Source organism: Eucyclogobius newberryi, unplaced genomic scaffold (assembly GCF_026437365.1).
Source record: "Eucyclogobius newberryi isolate DKJ021-1_F unplaced genomic scaffold, fEucNew1.0.hap1 SCAF_15, whole genome shotgun sequence".
Classification (NCBI taxonomy): Eukaryota; Metazoa; Chordata; class Actinopteri; order Gobiiformes; family Gobiidae; genus Eucyclogobius; species Eucyclogobius newberryi.
In genome coordinates, this window is record NW_027315779.1 from 8,735,974 (window position 1) to 8,752,153 (window position 16,180).

At 38.9% G+C, this 16,180-nt stretch overlaps 1 protein-coding gene across 1 annotated transcript; it reads right to left on the bottom strand.

Annotated features, from left to right (window-relative positions):
* Positions 1 to 1,333: 1,333 nt before the first annotated feature.
* On the bottom strand, positions 1,334 to 16,180 carry LOC140360310 (solute carrier family 22 member 4-like). The gene is made up of 12 exons (XM_072445523.1): positions 15,933 to 16,180; positions 13,182 to 13,361; positions 11,466 to 11,569; positions 10,075 to 10,229; positions 8,806 to 8,977; positions 7,304 to 7,442; positions 6,429 to 6,517; positions 4,976 to 5,107; positions 3,136 to 3,218; positions 2,574 to 2,756; positions 1,928 to 2,063; positions 1,334 to 1,417 (listed from the first exon to the last, which is right to left on the bottom strand). Exons 1-12 carry the CDS (start codon positions 16,137 to 16,139, stop codon positions 1,348 to 1,350), a joined length of 1,650 nt encoding a protein of 549 aa, XP_072301624.1. The 5' UTR covers positions 16,140 to 16,180; the 3' UTR covers positions 1,334 to 1,347.

Sequence of the window (16,180 nt, forward strand, 5' to 3'; positions counted from 1 at the left end):
AGGACAACCAGGGGGCGATAGCTTTATCAAAGAACCCAGTTTGCAGACAGAGAAGCAAACATATAGACATAAAGTACCATTTTGTACGGTCTGCACACGCAGAAGGTAAAATATGTATAGAATATTGCCCTACTGCAAACATGGTAGCTGATGTCCTTACCAAGCCTTTGACAAAAGCTAAGTTTGAGAGTTTTAAGGGATGTTTGTTTGGGAAGTAATGTTGAACATTGCTAATATACCAAATGTTTTATTTTAAAGTTGTTTTGAAGTGTTTAGAACTTTGCCAGTATGCCAAATGTTTTATTTTGGGGTTATATATTTTTGGTTTTATTTACCACTACATGAGAACTATACACATGTCTTTGAGTGGGAGTGTTGAGCATACTTGCAGATGGAGCAAAGCCATGTGTTACCTGCGTGATCAGTGAATGTGTTGTTGTGTTGTAATGAGCATGCGCAATAAATGGTCAGTAGTGTTGTTTTTTCCCTCAGACCAAAGAGACGACGGTTGTCTGTATTCTTTCCCCCGAACCACATTGGTGACTACAAAACGATAGACTGCTGCAGAATGTCTTGCGTAACATGCACATAGAGACTGTGGCGCTGGAAGCACTCAGGAGGAGAGAAAAACATACATTTTACCACCAAATGTTAATTCACCCGACACAGTAATATTTACCGTATGGACAATTAGTAAACTCGGTACATGTTGTGTGTTTAAACAAGAGCAGTGAGCTTGGATATACAAGGGGGGTTTGGAGGATAATATCAGGGAAGGTTAACATATGGCTTGAAAGGATGGAAAATGTAGACATTATTTGTTAACATGAAATAAAAGGTAAAAATTGTGGCCAACATTTTTTTTTTTAAATTGGAGATAACTTTATCATTTTGTGGAGTAGCCTTTTTCTTTATGTTTAGAAGTTGTGGGTGACAGTAATCGTTATTACGGAGGTCACGGCTGAAAGGGGGAGAATCACTAAATAGATAACAAAGGGATCAAGTTTAGAACATAAAGTCAAATGTAAGATTAGAATGAGAACTACTACTACTACTACTACTATTACTACTACTATTACTCAACCCCACTAAAATATAACAAATATCACAGATTATAATTGTACTTTTTTGTCTTAGTGAATGCTTCAACGTGTAGTTTATAGCTTAAATAGTGCTGTTTGGTCTGAGGTAGTTTTAAAAGGAGCCGCCCAAGGACAACATTAAAGCAGCATTATGTAACTTTCGCCTCTACATTCTCAGACGCTTAATTTTGACAAACACAACTATAGTGTAAATAGCCTCTGGTAGTTTACACATTTGTCAAAGTAAGCGTTAAAAGACATCATGTCACAAAGGGTCTTCAGCTGGTACCATAATCCTAGTTGGTTCCTTCCGTCTTTGACAGGGACAATGTACCCTGTAACGTAAAAAACAAAGATTTGAGTATCTCACCTTCAGTTTCGACACTTAAACGGCAGAAGGGCCTATGTGTAATAATCAATGGGAGATAATAAAGCAGTTTGTGTTTAGACAATCAAATCCCACTGAATACTTTGCTGCCTTCCTCCCAAAAAAAGCCACTTCATGGTGTTTTTTTTTCCCCTTTGTTTTTTTTTTTCCTCTCATATTATGTGATAAACAATATGATGAAACTCAATTGCAGAAAATTGCAGTGCTGTGGGTGGGTACAGTCTCGAATACAGACTTAAAGGTTACACATACAAGTATGAATCACTTAAAATACAACATTAATGTATACAATAATGAATGAACACCATTCTAACAAGGCTAAAAGCTTGTTCATTCTGGGATACCTAATGGTCACACTGCAAGGAAATAGATATTTCACTCGCACCGTCAAATCAGAGTGCAGCTTTTGGCTTTTTTTTGTTGGTTTATTATTATCTGCAGATATAACATTACACACTTTTCTCTTGTTGCCATCTGCTCCATAGTTTCAGGTAACGGATGTCCAAAACTCTCGGGGATAAAGAGTGTGACAAATGCAGCAAACAGACTCAGTGATGCAATCGTAATATGAGGCAGGAACTTTAGGAACACACCTGAGGACAGACAGGACAGAGTGATAGAGCTATGTCATTATATACCCTATATAAAAATAAAACCAATAATTCAGCATTATTTTTAAACAAAGCATCAATTCTAACTTCAATTCCAACGTAAAATTATTTAATAGGGCTACAATGCAAGTTATACAGATTATCTGAAAATATATCATACGCACAAAGCGCTTTCCTCTGCTCTAAAACATACATTAAAACTCCTTTATTTCTGCTATAACAGGATCAATAGAAGACTGTGTACATCATTTTAGTTTGGTTCATTTTGGACTTTTCACCTTTGGCTTCTGCCCAAAACCACAATGCTGCTGGTGTTTGGAGATTAATTCTCATATTGTAAGAATTTGCTGCACAAGGTCAATCCTTTGCTGTTTAGCCTCCATTAATCACAAAATCTGTAATTTTTCACAATATTTTACTCCTGAAACCAGACGTGCTGACCCATTGTTGGGCATCTGTTCTAGTCATAAGATGAAACTCTTAAATACTGACTGAGTTTGAGAAGAAACGGGGCAACGCAGCTGCCGATCCGGGAAATCATGGAGCAGGTTCCAGTGCCTGAGTTTCGCAGGGGCGTCGGGTACAGCTCCGAGGTGTAGGTGAACATGAAGCAGGTCCCAGCCGTGAACAAGAATTTGGCCGTCATCTCAACAATTAAGGTCAGAGTTGGCATATCTGAAAGACAGAAACCAAACCAGGTGATATTATTTACAAAATGTCGATTTATACCAGATTTTCTTTTTCTTGGGACACACATCCGTCACAGTCATGGGCATTACATTTTGGAACAAATATTTTATTATGATACTTGACATTGTGGGGAGGTGCATTGTAGAAATATTCTATCAGGTATGAGACACTGGAATACTTGGAGTCGGACTGCTCCAAGTAGCTGCTCCAAGTAGCTGCCGAAACATGTCAAGGTACGACACGAAAATACAGGCCTGACTAAGAACGTTGTACAAAACGTTAAGAACCGCATAAACCCAATGGGACTATAATGATTTTGCCATGACTATTTGTTCTTATATTAGAGTAAACGCGTCACACTCACCTTTAGGCACCAGTTGTATGAAGTAGAGAGGCAACGCTCCCAGACAAAAGGTGGTAATGATGGCGGCTCGGCGGCGACATTTCCTTAAGTCAAAAGAAGAAGCATCAATGAGCAGTGGTTGAATTAAGTAAAAGATACAGGAGCAAACATTTACTCAGGTGAAGATAAAATGTATCACATGTAAAAGTACACATGAGGAATATTGAATAGTGTAATAATTGTGCCACCAAATAACATGAAAAAGTACAGACATCTGGATGAAATATAATAGAGTTAAATATAAGTAGACTTGGTAAAGAAATGTGCTTACATTACCAGTCTAAACCAGGACTAAACCATGTCAACAGAGAGGACAAAATGTTTCGGGAGGTATCAAGCTGCAAACTTCTACCCAGAGGACATTCACATGACTAACCTCCATCCACTGATCCCTAAAAGTGAACGTGGTAAATATACTTTTACAACCCCAAAACCCTCATTTTTACCCTTACAGTGCCCCATCTTAACCAGACACTGGGTCTACGGCAGCACATTCACAGACAAATTACATCAAGCAGGCGTATGCTTTAAAATAAGATGACCAGATTTGAATTGTCTATAAGGTCATCAGAAAAAAGTCTCCATTACGGCAGAGGCAGACCCACACATTCTAAACATTTGGGTTTGGCCCAAAGAGAAGGAGAGGGTGTCATTGCCCATTCAGGCTGATTTGATGTGGTTTTAGTGCCCTGCAACATAGTTATATTTACTTCGGTAACATAGAGTATCTTTCTGAGACTATACTTACACTCACAAGTAATATTTCAATTCAATTCAATTAATTTTAGTTTTTGTAACGCCATGAAAAGCAAATAAACAATGTTTTATTTAGCTTGAAGTAAAAGTCTCTAACCTTATAAATGATAAATGACTTTTGCACTGCTCCTAAAGATATGATTTATGTTGTCTAATCTTTGTGCTCATTTAAACAAGATCTTTACCCTTAATCGTTGTGTGACATTCAAATTATTTTAACTTAAAAATCAGTTGCGTGCGTCCAGACATTTACTCCCTTAACCTTCATTTAAACTTCCCTCACAATGAACACAGGTAAAAGTCAGTCTATATTTATTTTGATCTTATAGCTTTTTTATTTTAAATTGTTATCCTGTAGCAGATTTAAATTGTTCATTGTTTTATGTTAAACCGAATCACCAGAGCAAGTTCCTATGTTTGTTAATTATTTTCATTAGCAATGGCAATAAACCTTTTTTTGATTCTGATTCATGTCGTTGTCTATTCTAGGTAAGAAAACGTTACTTACTTTGTTTTTCAGCACAGTTCTAAATGCCTATTTTTCCCCCAGTCCATCTGCCCCTTTTTATGCCTTACATTTTGCAATTTTGTTTTATTTTTGTTGCTCAGATCATCAGTAACGCTCTTCCCCATCTGCTGTAAACATTGCGCACGCTCCCGCACATTTCCTACATGCAGCCAATCATACACCAATTCAACAAAAATAACCAATGAGACAGCGGACAAAGAGAGCCAACAGAGATAGGAGCGACTCTGACCGACAGCCAATCAGTGCTCAGAGTTGGTCAGAGAAAGGCGCAGAGGGTTAATTGTAATTTAGTTATATTCTGCAATTCACCAAAATTGCCCTTTTTAAGATTCAAAAAGCTTTTGGAAAAACATCTGAGGCTTAAGCCCCCTAAACCACCACTATAATCTGGTACAAATAATCTCATCAATGTGTTATTTTATTATAGCTCCCTCCTGTACATGGTCCCTGTAAAATAAACTGAACAAACTAAACTGAAATAAATTCTATGATGAAAGCCAATTTATAAAAAAGTACCTGAGGATGAGCCAGCAGGAGATGTAAGCAGGGACCTCCACAAGCGCTGAAATAAAACAGCTCAAATAGGGGTTTGGGTGGAGCTGTGACGTGTTCAGGCTCAGCCCGTAATAGCCCAAGAATACGATGAACCTGGAAACAAGCACATGTTGCATTTGCACATCAAAATCACTTTAACTCTCACCAACTCCAGATTCCATAAAGCTCAAAACAATAAGCAAGAATATACAATTCCTCTATTCTCACAGTTTTGCCAATTCTTTTCATCCAGGCCTCTCAGGATGGATAGAAAAAAAACTATTGTTCTGCTCTTTATTCTTTGATTATAGTGGCGTGCATTGCCTCTAACCTGGCGATATGATATAACGAGATACAATATTTCACGATAAAGCCCGGCAATTTGTTGTGATTGTCTTTAACTTCAAAAATGATTTCTGTTTTGATGAGTCATCAAATAGGACGCAGCAATAGTCACAGAAAGTCACTTTCTGGTATTAATTCACTGAGACTCAGTGAAATTATTGAATTAATCAGTATTGATACTGAATCAGTGAAAGTTTTGATACTTTGGTTACATAGGGCACATGCTGTTCCCAAAATGAATCATCCTCAAGTCACTTCTTTTAAATGCAATTCATTAAAGTTATCATTTATAATTGGACATAATGTGTGCTTAGAGGCTCAGTGCTGCCCTCTACTGCCAGTATTCACCTTATTCCACCTCACCCACTTTTGCCTCTTTTTGCCACAAATGGGCACTTCTGTTGTAATGGCACTTCCAGTCCAGCGGGAGCTAAGTTTATTTTGTGGAGAACAAAGGAAAAGTCTCACCACTTAAATATGCTATAAAGTAGATTGATTTGTGTAAAATGTCCAATGTTCACGTGACTAACACGTTAACAATGTTATCTTAACAATGTTAACTTGTTAGTCACTTGTTAGCCGATTCCCTGGGCCTTAAAACAACTTTTGAATCTGTGTAGAACTTATTTGCTAACTGGTAGAAGGATTACTTCATATGGCAGGGCCCAGGGGAGCTTCAGGAATAGACATGGGAAATCAACTGAAATTCAGGCAACAAGACAACACCATTATTATGCATAACCATCAGAATATTGAAATATCCGTATTGGAGTATTGTGACACCCCTATTTTGTTCTGCCTAACGGTAATTCTACACTATTCCCTGTTGTGGGGTTTCTCAGTTTGTATCCAGTCTGGTTCTTGCATTTGGAAGATATTTCAGATGATATTAATAAAGATGTTTTTTTCCAAAGTTGTTTATTTGCCTGATTTGTCATATTGACAAGTCCGACCTGTTCGGAGGGCATTTTCTTTTGTGCTTTTCAAAGACTTAAGTTTGACTTTATGTGTTGCATTTGAGTAATACAAAACATACTTGTTTTTTTTTTTTTTGCACAGCATGAGTAATTTTGTAATTTCAGACACTTACCATATTAAGAAGAGGTTTAACGTTGTGATCCTTATGCTACTAGTTTTAAACAAATCTAATATACTGTAGTTTTTTTTCCTTCTCTTTCTCTTGTCCTTTTTCAGGCAGCTGCAAAACACAGAACAACACGCGTTTGTTTGATATAGTAGGGTCATTCGTTATATATTTGTGAATCAAATCGCAAAATTCTTATTTTGAATTCGAATAGTGTAGCTGACGCTATTTTGTCAGTATGGTTACTATGGCAACTCAAACATTTTATTTTCATAAGAGTTTCTGACCAAATTGACCCAAGCATCATTGTAATTGTTTGTTATTTATTTGTTTATTTAAGTTAATATTTAACTGTGTAAGTTTTCATGTGACCATAGGCGTTGCCCCGGAAGTAAATATACAGAGACCGGGAGAGAGATAAAAAGAAAAGACTGGCTAGAGAGTAGAGAAAAGACAAACGTCTGCCAGAAAACCACTTAACTACCAATGGTCATATGTTGGGGAACACGGTAAATACCCTTGTGAATGTTTATTTTGTACTGTTTGTAATTTATCATAGCTGATACATTTTTCTGTCTTTGTTTTAGTTTTCACGGTGTAAAGGTGTAAAAGTGTCAATGTGCAAAGTTGTGAAAGAACAGTGTGGTCAAAACTTCGTCTAAAAAGACGAAGTTGAACCACGGTAGTTACAAATAGCAAATAATCATTAGAGGAAAACTTGTCTCTGCAGAGGTGAAAAAAATAGTCAAAAAACTAAACATCGTCCTTTAAATTTGACTGCAGAATTATTATTATATAATAGTTTCCGGTAGAATCCAATAAAATAATAACAAATAATACATTCATTTTTGTCAATATTACCCTTGCCTCAATTTGATCACAGCAGTACCTACAGGGACCTGGTCAAAAATGTTTTGTGGAGCTTGAATTTTGTTCCATCGAGCTGCTTTTCTTATAATGGCCTCAGCCTCCTTCACCTTCCCCTGACAGAACAGCCATCGAGGAGACTCCGGGATCAACCTGAGTAAAAAAAGGACCGTTACACCAATGCAGATGGGTAAAGGAATACACTGACCAATCATGGTTCATTTATGAAAAGTTGTATTTTGATTGATTCATGTTTGTTTGACTAATCCTGTATTGTTCTGCATTTGAGGTTTGAGTGCTCATAAAATCTCTCCAGGCATCGCCCACTGCTCTTATAATTACTAACAATCATTCATTAAAAAAAAAAAAAAAAAAAAAAGCCAAAATTAAACCAGGAAAACACATAACATAAAGTGGCATCATCTTAGTTTTTCAGTTCTGCAGTTTTGAACAGGAAGTGAATAGATCTGTTTATATTATTGAGCAGTTTCACATCAGTATTGTGGTTTATGATGAAGAAAATGTTCATTAAAGTGTTATTCCTGCAGGATTAGCAAATGCTATTATGCTATATCGCTGTCAAGTGAAAACTATAACTAAACTTTTGCCAAAGCATGAAGAGTTCCACCAAAGAATGCAATTCATGGGTTTCAGTCACATTACTTATTTGTTGTCTCCATCATTTTGAAGACATCACCACATGCTGTTGCCTATTGCTGCTGTTAGATAGTCATGAAAAGCATTGCATGAAATTCAAAATGAAAAGGGTTTATACTTCAAGAAGACAGAGGTTACGGGCTTTAATCCACATTTACATCGGTGAGTCACTGACACTTGCAGAGGCAACTTGCCACGACAAACTTTTACGGACATTTACATCTGCTCTTCCTTTTCGCAGTGCAGAAGGTGCTCACAGACTTTGTGTTTGATCCTAAAATATAACACCTGCATAATTCAATTGGAAATTAGGCTGGTTAAAACTGTCTGCAGTGATTTCTGTAAGTCCACTGGTCCCTCCTGACCACAGCCATACATTTCTGGACAAAAGAGGTCATTGGGGACGAAGAGAAATAATCATTTGTCTTGAGACTTTTTGTTGGCCCAGCCCACAGCGAGCATGCCTCTCTACTGCCACCAAGATGGCAGTAGGCAAAATAAAAGTTGTTACGTTGGTCCATTTGTGACCAAACCACGACCAAAACAACAATATTGTTTGAAAAACTAACAATGAAACTTGACATTTAATTCTAAAAGGAACATAGAGCCAATGTGCCAAAGTGTTTGAGGCATTGTGGTAATGTGCTCAAAATGTTGTGTCTGTCAATAAGCCGCAACATTTTGGACTGGCCTCTATTCATTGAGAAAGAATCAAGACCCTAGTGCAGGGAATTACAGCCGCAAACATGCTGTAAACACATGTGGACTACCCTTTAAAACTGATGATGTGGCAGCTGAGGCTTAACCATGGCAAGAACTCTGAGTTGAAAAAAAAATATATAAGGTCATTGCCACTCACCACCACATTGGGATGTAGGCTAAGCCTGGCAGAGACAGCCCTAGAAGCAAACTTCTCCAGTCTCGAAGGAAGTAGGCAAATATAGGTAATATCATGTATCCCACCGCAAAGGCAGAATTAGTGGCAAGCGACGAATACATGACTCGAGCATGACCGGTCAAGATCTCTGCGCCTGAAGGGAAAATATAAAATAAAAACACAACACAAGTTGGAATGTCATATCTAGTTTACCGCACTGTGCGGAAAATTGTTATTGACTGCTATGAAAGTTATTGACGTGCATTTAACAGTTTGGACGACTTGTCCAGTTAAAGGAATTATAGATGATTTTGGGCGCCAATTCAATGTCTCGTTGGTGGCGTGGACAGCCGAGTAGTTTTCCAACATGTCAATTATTCCCTGCGGACTACTGAACACCTGCAGCCTCGTTCCCAGCATAGCAGCACGTTTCCATGGCTGCACATGCATAGATGATATGCCGGTGTGTTTATCGCCAGTTCCTCCAGTACAAAAATGACGACAGAGAAAGTGCGGGGATGAGAGATGATGCGATCCGTTGTGCTAATTAACAAACGGATGTGTAGCAGCGGGCTGTTGTTGCTCATGCACAAGGTTTGATGGGATGCGGCGTCTTTGAAACAACAGGAGGGTGGGGGGTGAGTGTGGTGAGTGTGCACATGTGCATTTAAAGAAAAAAAAGGGACTAACAGTAGCTTGAGTTCTAAAATCGGCTAAGATAATTATAGTTAAGATTTAAGATTAAAAATGGGGTTGCACAGTGACAGTGGCAGCTCTGCTACTGTGATCATGGGTTTGATCCCTGGGCCTGATCAACATCACATGATCTCTCTGGTTAGAGTCGGCATTACCTTCCCATGTTACCATGGGTTCTCTCTGTGGTCACCGGCTTCCTCCAACAAGCGTGTTTGGCCACTCTAAATTGCCCTCAGTGAATGAATTTGAGAGTGAATGTTTGTGTGTCGAGGGAACGTTATATTTACAAAAGGTATTATCCCGCCAAATAAAGTCAAAATGAGAAAATAATAAAAACATATAAATAAGTCCCGATGTATTATTCTGTATGTATATTTCAATTCTATTAACAAAATATTCATATTGTAAATAACGAAATATACAGTTTTGCATACGGTTGTTATCGCAGCGATCAATATTTAGCTTATTTACATCGTAGTTAACACATGGGTGTGGGTCATAATTTTTGTGAGTACAAATATTACTTTGATAATTGAAATGATCAATAATCCTTACCAAGTACCAAAGCAGCTACAAAATTGGACATCTGGCCCAATCCATTGAAGAACAGAAGAACAGTGAACAGAATCCAAGAGTTTGCATACACTTGGAAGAAGGTGAAGACCGTCTGCAATGCCATAGTTGCAAACAGGATCGGCTTCCTGCCAAATCTGAAAGAAATTAAGGACAACATTAAATTGCCTTCTTTAATCTTTTTTCAAGCAAAGGACAAGGTATAGTCCTAGTCCTCAAGATCTGATAAGCTTAGGGCTTTGAGTCAGTAAAATAATTAATCTAAAAACAATGTGCCCGTCCCGGAGAAACCTGTACCCTGGCGATGCCAAATAAATATGGGAAAGAGTGTCTGGAGTGTCTGCCAGTGTGGTCCAATAGATTTGGTTTTCCATCTGGCAGATCACTAAGCACGAGCAAAATGTATGATTCACATCAGAAAAATTGTTAAATCATTAAAATTACAATCGCTTTGTGTACGAATTGTGCTCTACAAATAAACTTGCCTTGCCTTAAAAGCATGTGGTTTGAAGCAGAGTTAAGACTGAGGTTGTGTTCACGTCACATCACAACATTCTTTAATCTCAATCGTTTAAAATTGAGTAGGAGGGCACGAAAAGGCCAATTCATACTTCACGAGAAGCAAAAACTGCAGAAAATGAGCGTCAAGAACAAAAACAAACTTCTTTTGGGCGTTGCATACTTCAGATACATGAGAAGTTCTGCTGCTGAACCACTCTAAGCCCCGCCCCCCACAGCTGTCGCTATGTTATTGCTTTGGAGAAGGTGAAACGATGGTGCCACTATTCAACTCTAATGACGTGATTGTTGTCAGCTGAAATTGATCCATGAGATTAATATGACAAGTTTGTGAAGCCAATCTCTAAGAAATACTGATCAGGTTCAACATTTGTAAATAATACATTTATCTCAAAAACAGTGAATCTCCCATAGTTACAAAGGCCCCTGTCCACCATCTGAGATTATGAACTGTTTCTGTTCATAAAATGTAAATTAAAACACAAAACCACAAAATGATAAAGTATAATTTATTGTATTTATCTAAGGATTTAAGATACAGCCATGTGTGTATCCACTCAACCACCTACTGAGATTTCAGACTCTTAAGAAATTATTATTATCAAGTGAGTGGGACCCAGACCCCAAGAGCTGTTGAGCTTCAATACAATTATAAGTATAAAATAATACAATTAAAAGTCGAAAGTAAGTTTATTTTCACTTGGAGTTTAATTGATGGTATTTTATTTCTTCTGCTGGTCGGCTGCACGTCAGTAACAACACAAATTCTCTTGCCGATGAATAAAAGTGATTCTGATTGTGATTTATAATTGCTAAAACTCTTTAAACTCCTTAATCTAATTCGCATACTGTACTTGTCTGAGAGTTCCCCTGAGAATAAGGATCCACAGGTGACTCCAGCGTAGAAAACTGACGCTGTGAAAGGCTGCTTCCACTCGTCATGGCAGACCAAGTCAAACTAAAAAAGAGCGAGAGGGGAGAAAGAAAATCAGAGTAATTGTATCAGGCTGCAAAAGTTTTTCTCGAGACTGCTAAACTTGTTTCATGTTGTAGGTAAATGTATAACATTGGTCACATTATAAACGCATTACAAGCATTTGCTCTAATCCATTGTTGGCCCGCCCTCTTCCTGTATAAAACATATCAAGGTATTAGCCGTCAATCAAACAAGCTCAGCTAAGCTTGGTTGTGTTGTTATGGCCTGCAGCCATCCATGTGTGCTGGTGCATGAGCAAAGAAGCCAAAAACATTTTGAGTGGGAACTGGAACTTTTATTTTTATTTGCACGTGCAGCCAAGTGAATGAGCAGTGACCTGGTAAATAGTGACGTATATCTAATCTTCAACGTTTTCCAGTGGAACCTAGCCTCGATAGCGAATAACTTGAACGTTGAACCATGTTCTATTGATTAGTTTATATCATATGTTGAGATAAATGTTTAGACAATAGAAATTACATTTTGTTCTTGCCAAAATAAGCTTTAAAAATGTTTCAGAATATGAGTAGCTCTTGGTTGTTTTGTATTAGTAGCTGATTGAGGCAAAAAGGTTTGAAACCCCTGAACTAGAGGCATACAAGTCATGGACTCGGTTGTTCTGGGGATGGAGATCTTCCAAAAGTACAGGAGGTCAGATCACACTCACAGGTTTGGAGAAAATATTTGTGGTGGTTTAATAAATAGGCATATTGTAAAATGTGTTGGGGTAAGCACACAAGGGTTAATTCCTGAGATGCACAGTTGAGGTGACATGTACAAACATGTGAAACTATGCCTTATTTTAGGTAGGTATTTCAAGGAGAAGATTTGAAAGATTGGACAGGATCCAAAAGGGCAATTGTCTTCAATGATCATAAACTCTACTGCTCCCATAATCTGGAAACCAGTTTAAGTTTAGACCTACCCACAAAAAAGGTCTCATATAAGACCTTTTGTCTGGTTAGAACCTGAATTGTGCATGTTTGACTTTTTGGAGGGCAAGTGAACTTTTTCATTCATTTTCTACCGCCTGTTCCAGTCAGGGGTCACAGGTGACTGGAGCCTGTCCTAGTGACTTTGAGCCTTAGAAAAAGGCCAGCTCATCGCAGAGTTAACACAGAGACATAGACCCACTGCCAGCCATTCACTCTCACATTCATTCACTAGGGTTATTTAGAGTTGCCAATTTACATAAACCATGCATGTCTTTGGACGGTGGGAGTGCAGAGTGATCATGTGATGTTGGTCCGAAGCCATAATCTCCTTTTTGGGAGGCGATAGGGCTAACCACTCTGCCGCCGTGCACTGCTTTAGAACAGCTTTTTCAGATGTCCAAGTCAAGAAGGGGTGAATCCCAGAATGCACTTTCCTTTGCAATGCAATTCTTCTAGTTTTGCGTCGTTTGCAGAGTGTACTTCACTCATGAGGGGGAGATGACCTAGATAAAAAGCAATTGTACATATTTCCCATTTCAATTACATGTTCTATACCCATAGAATGATTTTTCATAATATGTCATTTAAATATTAACCCTGGTCGGTTGGGTTTGGAGTTATTCAAGGCATAACTAACAAAGTGTTGATTTATTTGGTACCTCTGTGACTAACGTGGACTGGTAGATGTCTGTGCTGTAGCTCCAGCCGTCCACACAGGGCTCCTGCTGCAGCTGGGTGAGGTTCACGTCTCCAGGAGCAGAGCCCTGAGCCCACAGATCTATGACCACATCCAGCCTGTACCTGCTGCAGTAGCTCCGCTCCTCCACTCCATTCACCACCTCAGGATAATAGGCAAACATGTTAACACTAGGAAAATAACTACTAAATGATACACATCAAAGTGTTTCCCACAGATTCTGCTAGAACGATGGCACAGGCAATCCATCCAATCCATTGCCTTATTGATTGAGTAAAAATGTCACGTGTTGACATTTTGAAAGGTCTGTTCACTATTTTCACACGTATTATACTAATGTGTGTTTTAGAAAAAAACAGGGAGAAAAACCTCTGAAAAAAAAACAGTTTTTATTGTAGCCCACCTGTGTTCGTTTTGTCAACTTATTCATTTGGTCTTTGTCAGCGAAATCAAGTACCACAATACTTTGCAGCAGTTGCTCCTACCCTGCACTGCTCAGCACTGTTGTGTTTGTTGCTGGTGCAAGTGCCAAGGGCTGAGAAGTGCTTTACAGACTCAAGCAGAGTCTGAGCGGGAAAAGTGACGTGTGGTTTTGAGAAACACAGGGTTACACAGGGTTGGTTGCACGCACGCACGCCCCCCCGCCCAAGTTAAGACAGAGCAAACTGCTTCCGTGAGACTTACCACATGTCAACTATAATATAAGAACAGAAGGTGTCCTTAAGGTGTTAAGAATAGCACTCCACGGCCGATGTGGAGCGCCATGTGACGTCACCGCACCAACAGCGCGTACCCGGAAGTCAGTCAATGGAAACTGCAAGGCTATCAATTCCCATTGAAAACACTTCATAAAGCGACGGTCAAAAGTGATTATTACGACCCAGAATCGACTCATTTGTTCCACAAAGACGGTTAGCAACAAACACTGCTGCTATGGAGTATGTAAAAGTGATTCTCGCTAGACCTGAAATAAAGGGCGTTTGGTTCATAACTTTCCACAAGGAGTTATAGACAGACCGTCATCCCGATTCTGGAGCCCAGAACTAACCCTAAACCTAAACCTAAACCTAAACCTTAACCTTAACCTTAACCTTAACCTTAACCTTAACCTTAACCTTAACCTTAACCTTAACCTTAACCTTAACCTTAACCTTAACCTTAACCTTAACCCTAACCCTAACCCTAATCCTAATCCTAATCCTAACCTTAACCCTAATGCCTAAACCTTAATGTTTAAACCCGAAAACAAATTAACAAAAGCAGGAATCGAACTCAAGACTTCACACATGCAAGTCCGCGTCTCTAACTGCTGGGCCAACACTTTTAGTAGACTGTTTGCTACGAGACAGATTATAGTGGCTAAATCGGCATGTTAACTTTCCTGAAGGCGACAAAGAAAAGTGACAAATGTCACTTGTGGATACGGGCGTGTGGCAGACCAAAAGAACATTTCCACTTCGGGAAAATTAGGAGGAGCACCTACATTTGTTGAAAACACTTTGTAGGTGGACATGGACCAACATCTGACCACCCAAATCGTATCCCAGCAACCACTTGCAACGAACAGGTGAGTTAGAGTAATAAACATGACGATAAATAATAGTGACGATGAGTGTCAGTGTTGTTTTGGGTCTACTGAATAAAACTGATGTACAGCGTGCGCGGAACATGGTAAACTTATGTCCGCGGCTTACTTTCAGGGACGCGTTCTGCCCGTGAAAGTAAGCAGACCCCGGGGACGCAGGTTGTCACACACCGCTGCCTGCGGCTGGAGCCCCGGATATAAGTGTACCGCAAACGCTGTAGAATTAACATCAGTTTATTCAGTAAACCCTTACAAATGCCATGTCGTAATGTTCAAAAATCTGACTTGTTGTGAACCGAGGAGAGAGCGAAGAGTATAGATGAAGACGCTGAAAGCCCGGATATACTTTTTTACAGGTTCAGCCTTCTTTCCGCTAATACGCCGTCCTCTGCACCATAAACATCACTTCAACTAGTTCAGAAGTGTCCTCTACTTTATGCTGTTTCAGCTTCGCTCTTGGGACGTCATCTTTCTTCAATTTGATTGAGATTATCTGTCGTAGTCGCTGTTGTTCTACCATTTTCCCATGTTATTTCCCTGACGGCCTGAGCGGGCTTGAATGTCATCCAGGACTTTTGTAGTGCTCATTAATATTCTGACGTCACGCCCACGTTTATCTATTCTATAAATTCTATGTAACAACTGGGACTAAACTTGAACTAGAAGAGGAGCAAACCAGGACTGCAATGAGACCAGATTCAGTCTGAAACGTCCTGGTACTGTCCCTGCTATGTAATGTCAAAGAATCTAAAGAACACACTTAAAAAAAATAAGAATAAATTACAAACCAAATTATTTCCAAAATAAATAAGAATTTAACTTGGACGCTTTGAACCCTGCGGCCATTACAACGGTGTGTGAAAATTATAGATTTTTACTGGCCATAGTAGTTGTATTTACCACTGAATTATATCAACTCAATTTGTATTTATGTTTGCATTTTATTCTAAATCTAATCTAAATAGACCTTTCTTTCTTACACAGTATCACACATGACCAAGACAAACCAGCCTGACCCATATGTCATGTAAGACGAGAAACAACCGGAAGCTACATATTGAATAATGCACTGCATACCTGTCTCGTCCAACTTTAACCACAACAAAACCTTTACTTATTTTTACTCACCACAAAAGGTATGGCAGCTTTTTGCCACTCTTCTGTTAGATTTGCTTCGGGAACAGTGCAGTGATGCGGGGGTGCATCGGTCAAAAAGACTAAGGTGAATGCTCCAAATCCATTGGGCATTATACTGGCACAAAGGAGGAAGAATATCACGTACTGAAAGCAGCCCCACTGTCCCAAAAATGCTACTTTCTCCTCATAGTCAGTCATTGTTGGTGAATATGGATCCTCTAGTACATGAGCCCAACAGG

Bases quoted from the DNA above. Each gene is read 5' to 3' on its own strand.
- LOC140360310 (XM_072445523.1), bottom strand. From the start codon at position 16,139: ATGACTGACTATGAGGAGAAAGTAGCATTTTTGGGACAGTGGGGCTGC. The intron at 13,362-15,932 runs GTGAGTAAAAAT...TATTATCCTGAG, and splicing joins AAGCTGCCATACCTTTTGTG to GTGGTGAATGGAGTGGAGGA. The intron at 3,219-4,975 runs GTACTTTTTTAT...TTTTGACTTAAG, and splicing joins TCCTGCTGGCTCATCCTCAG to GAAATGTCGCCGCCGAGCCG.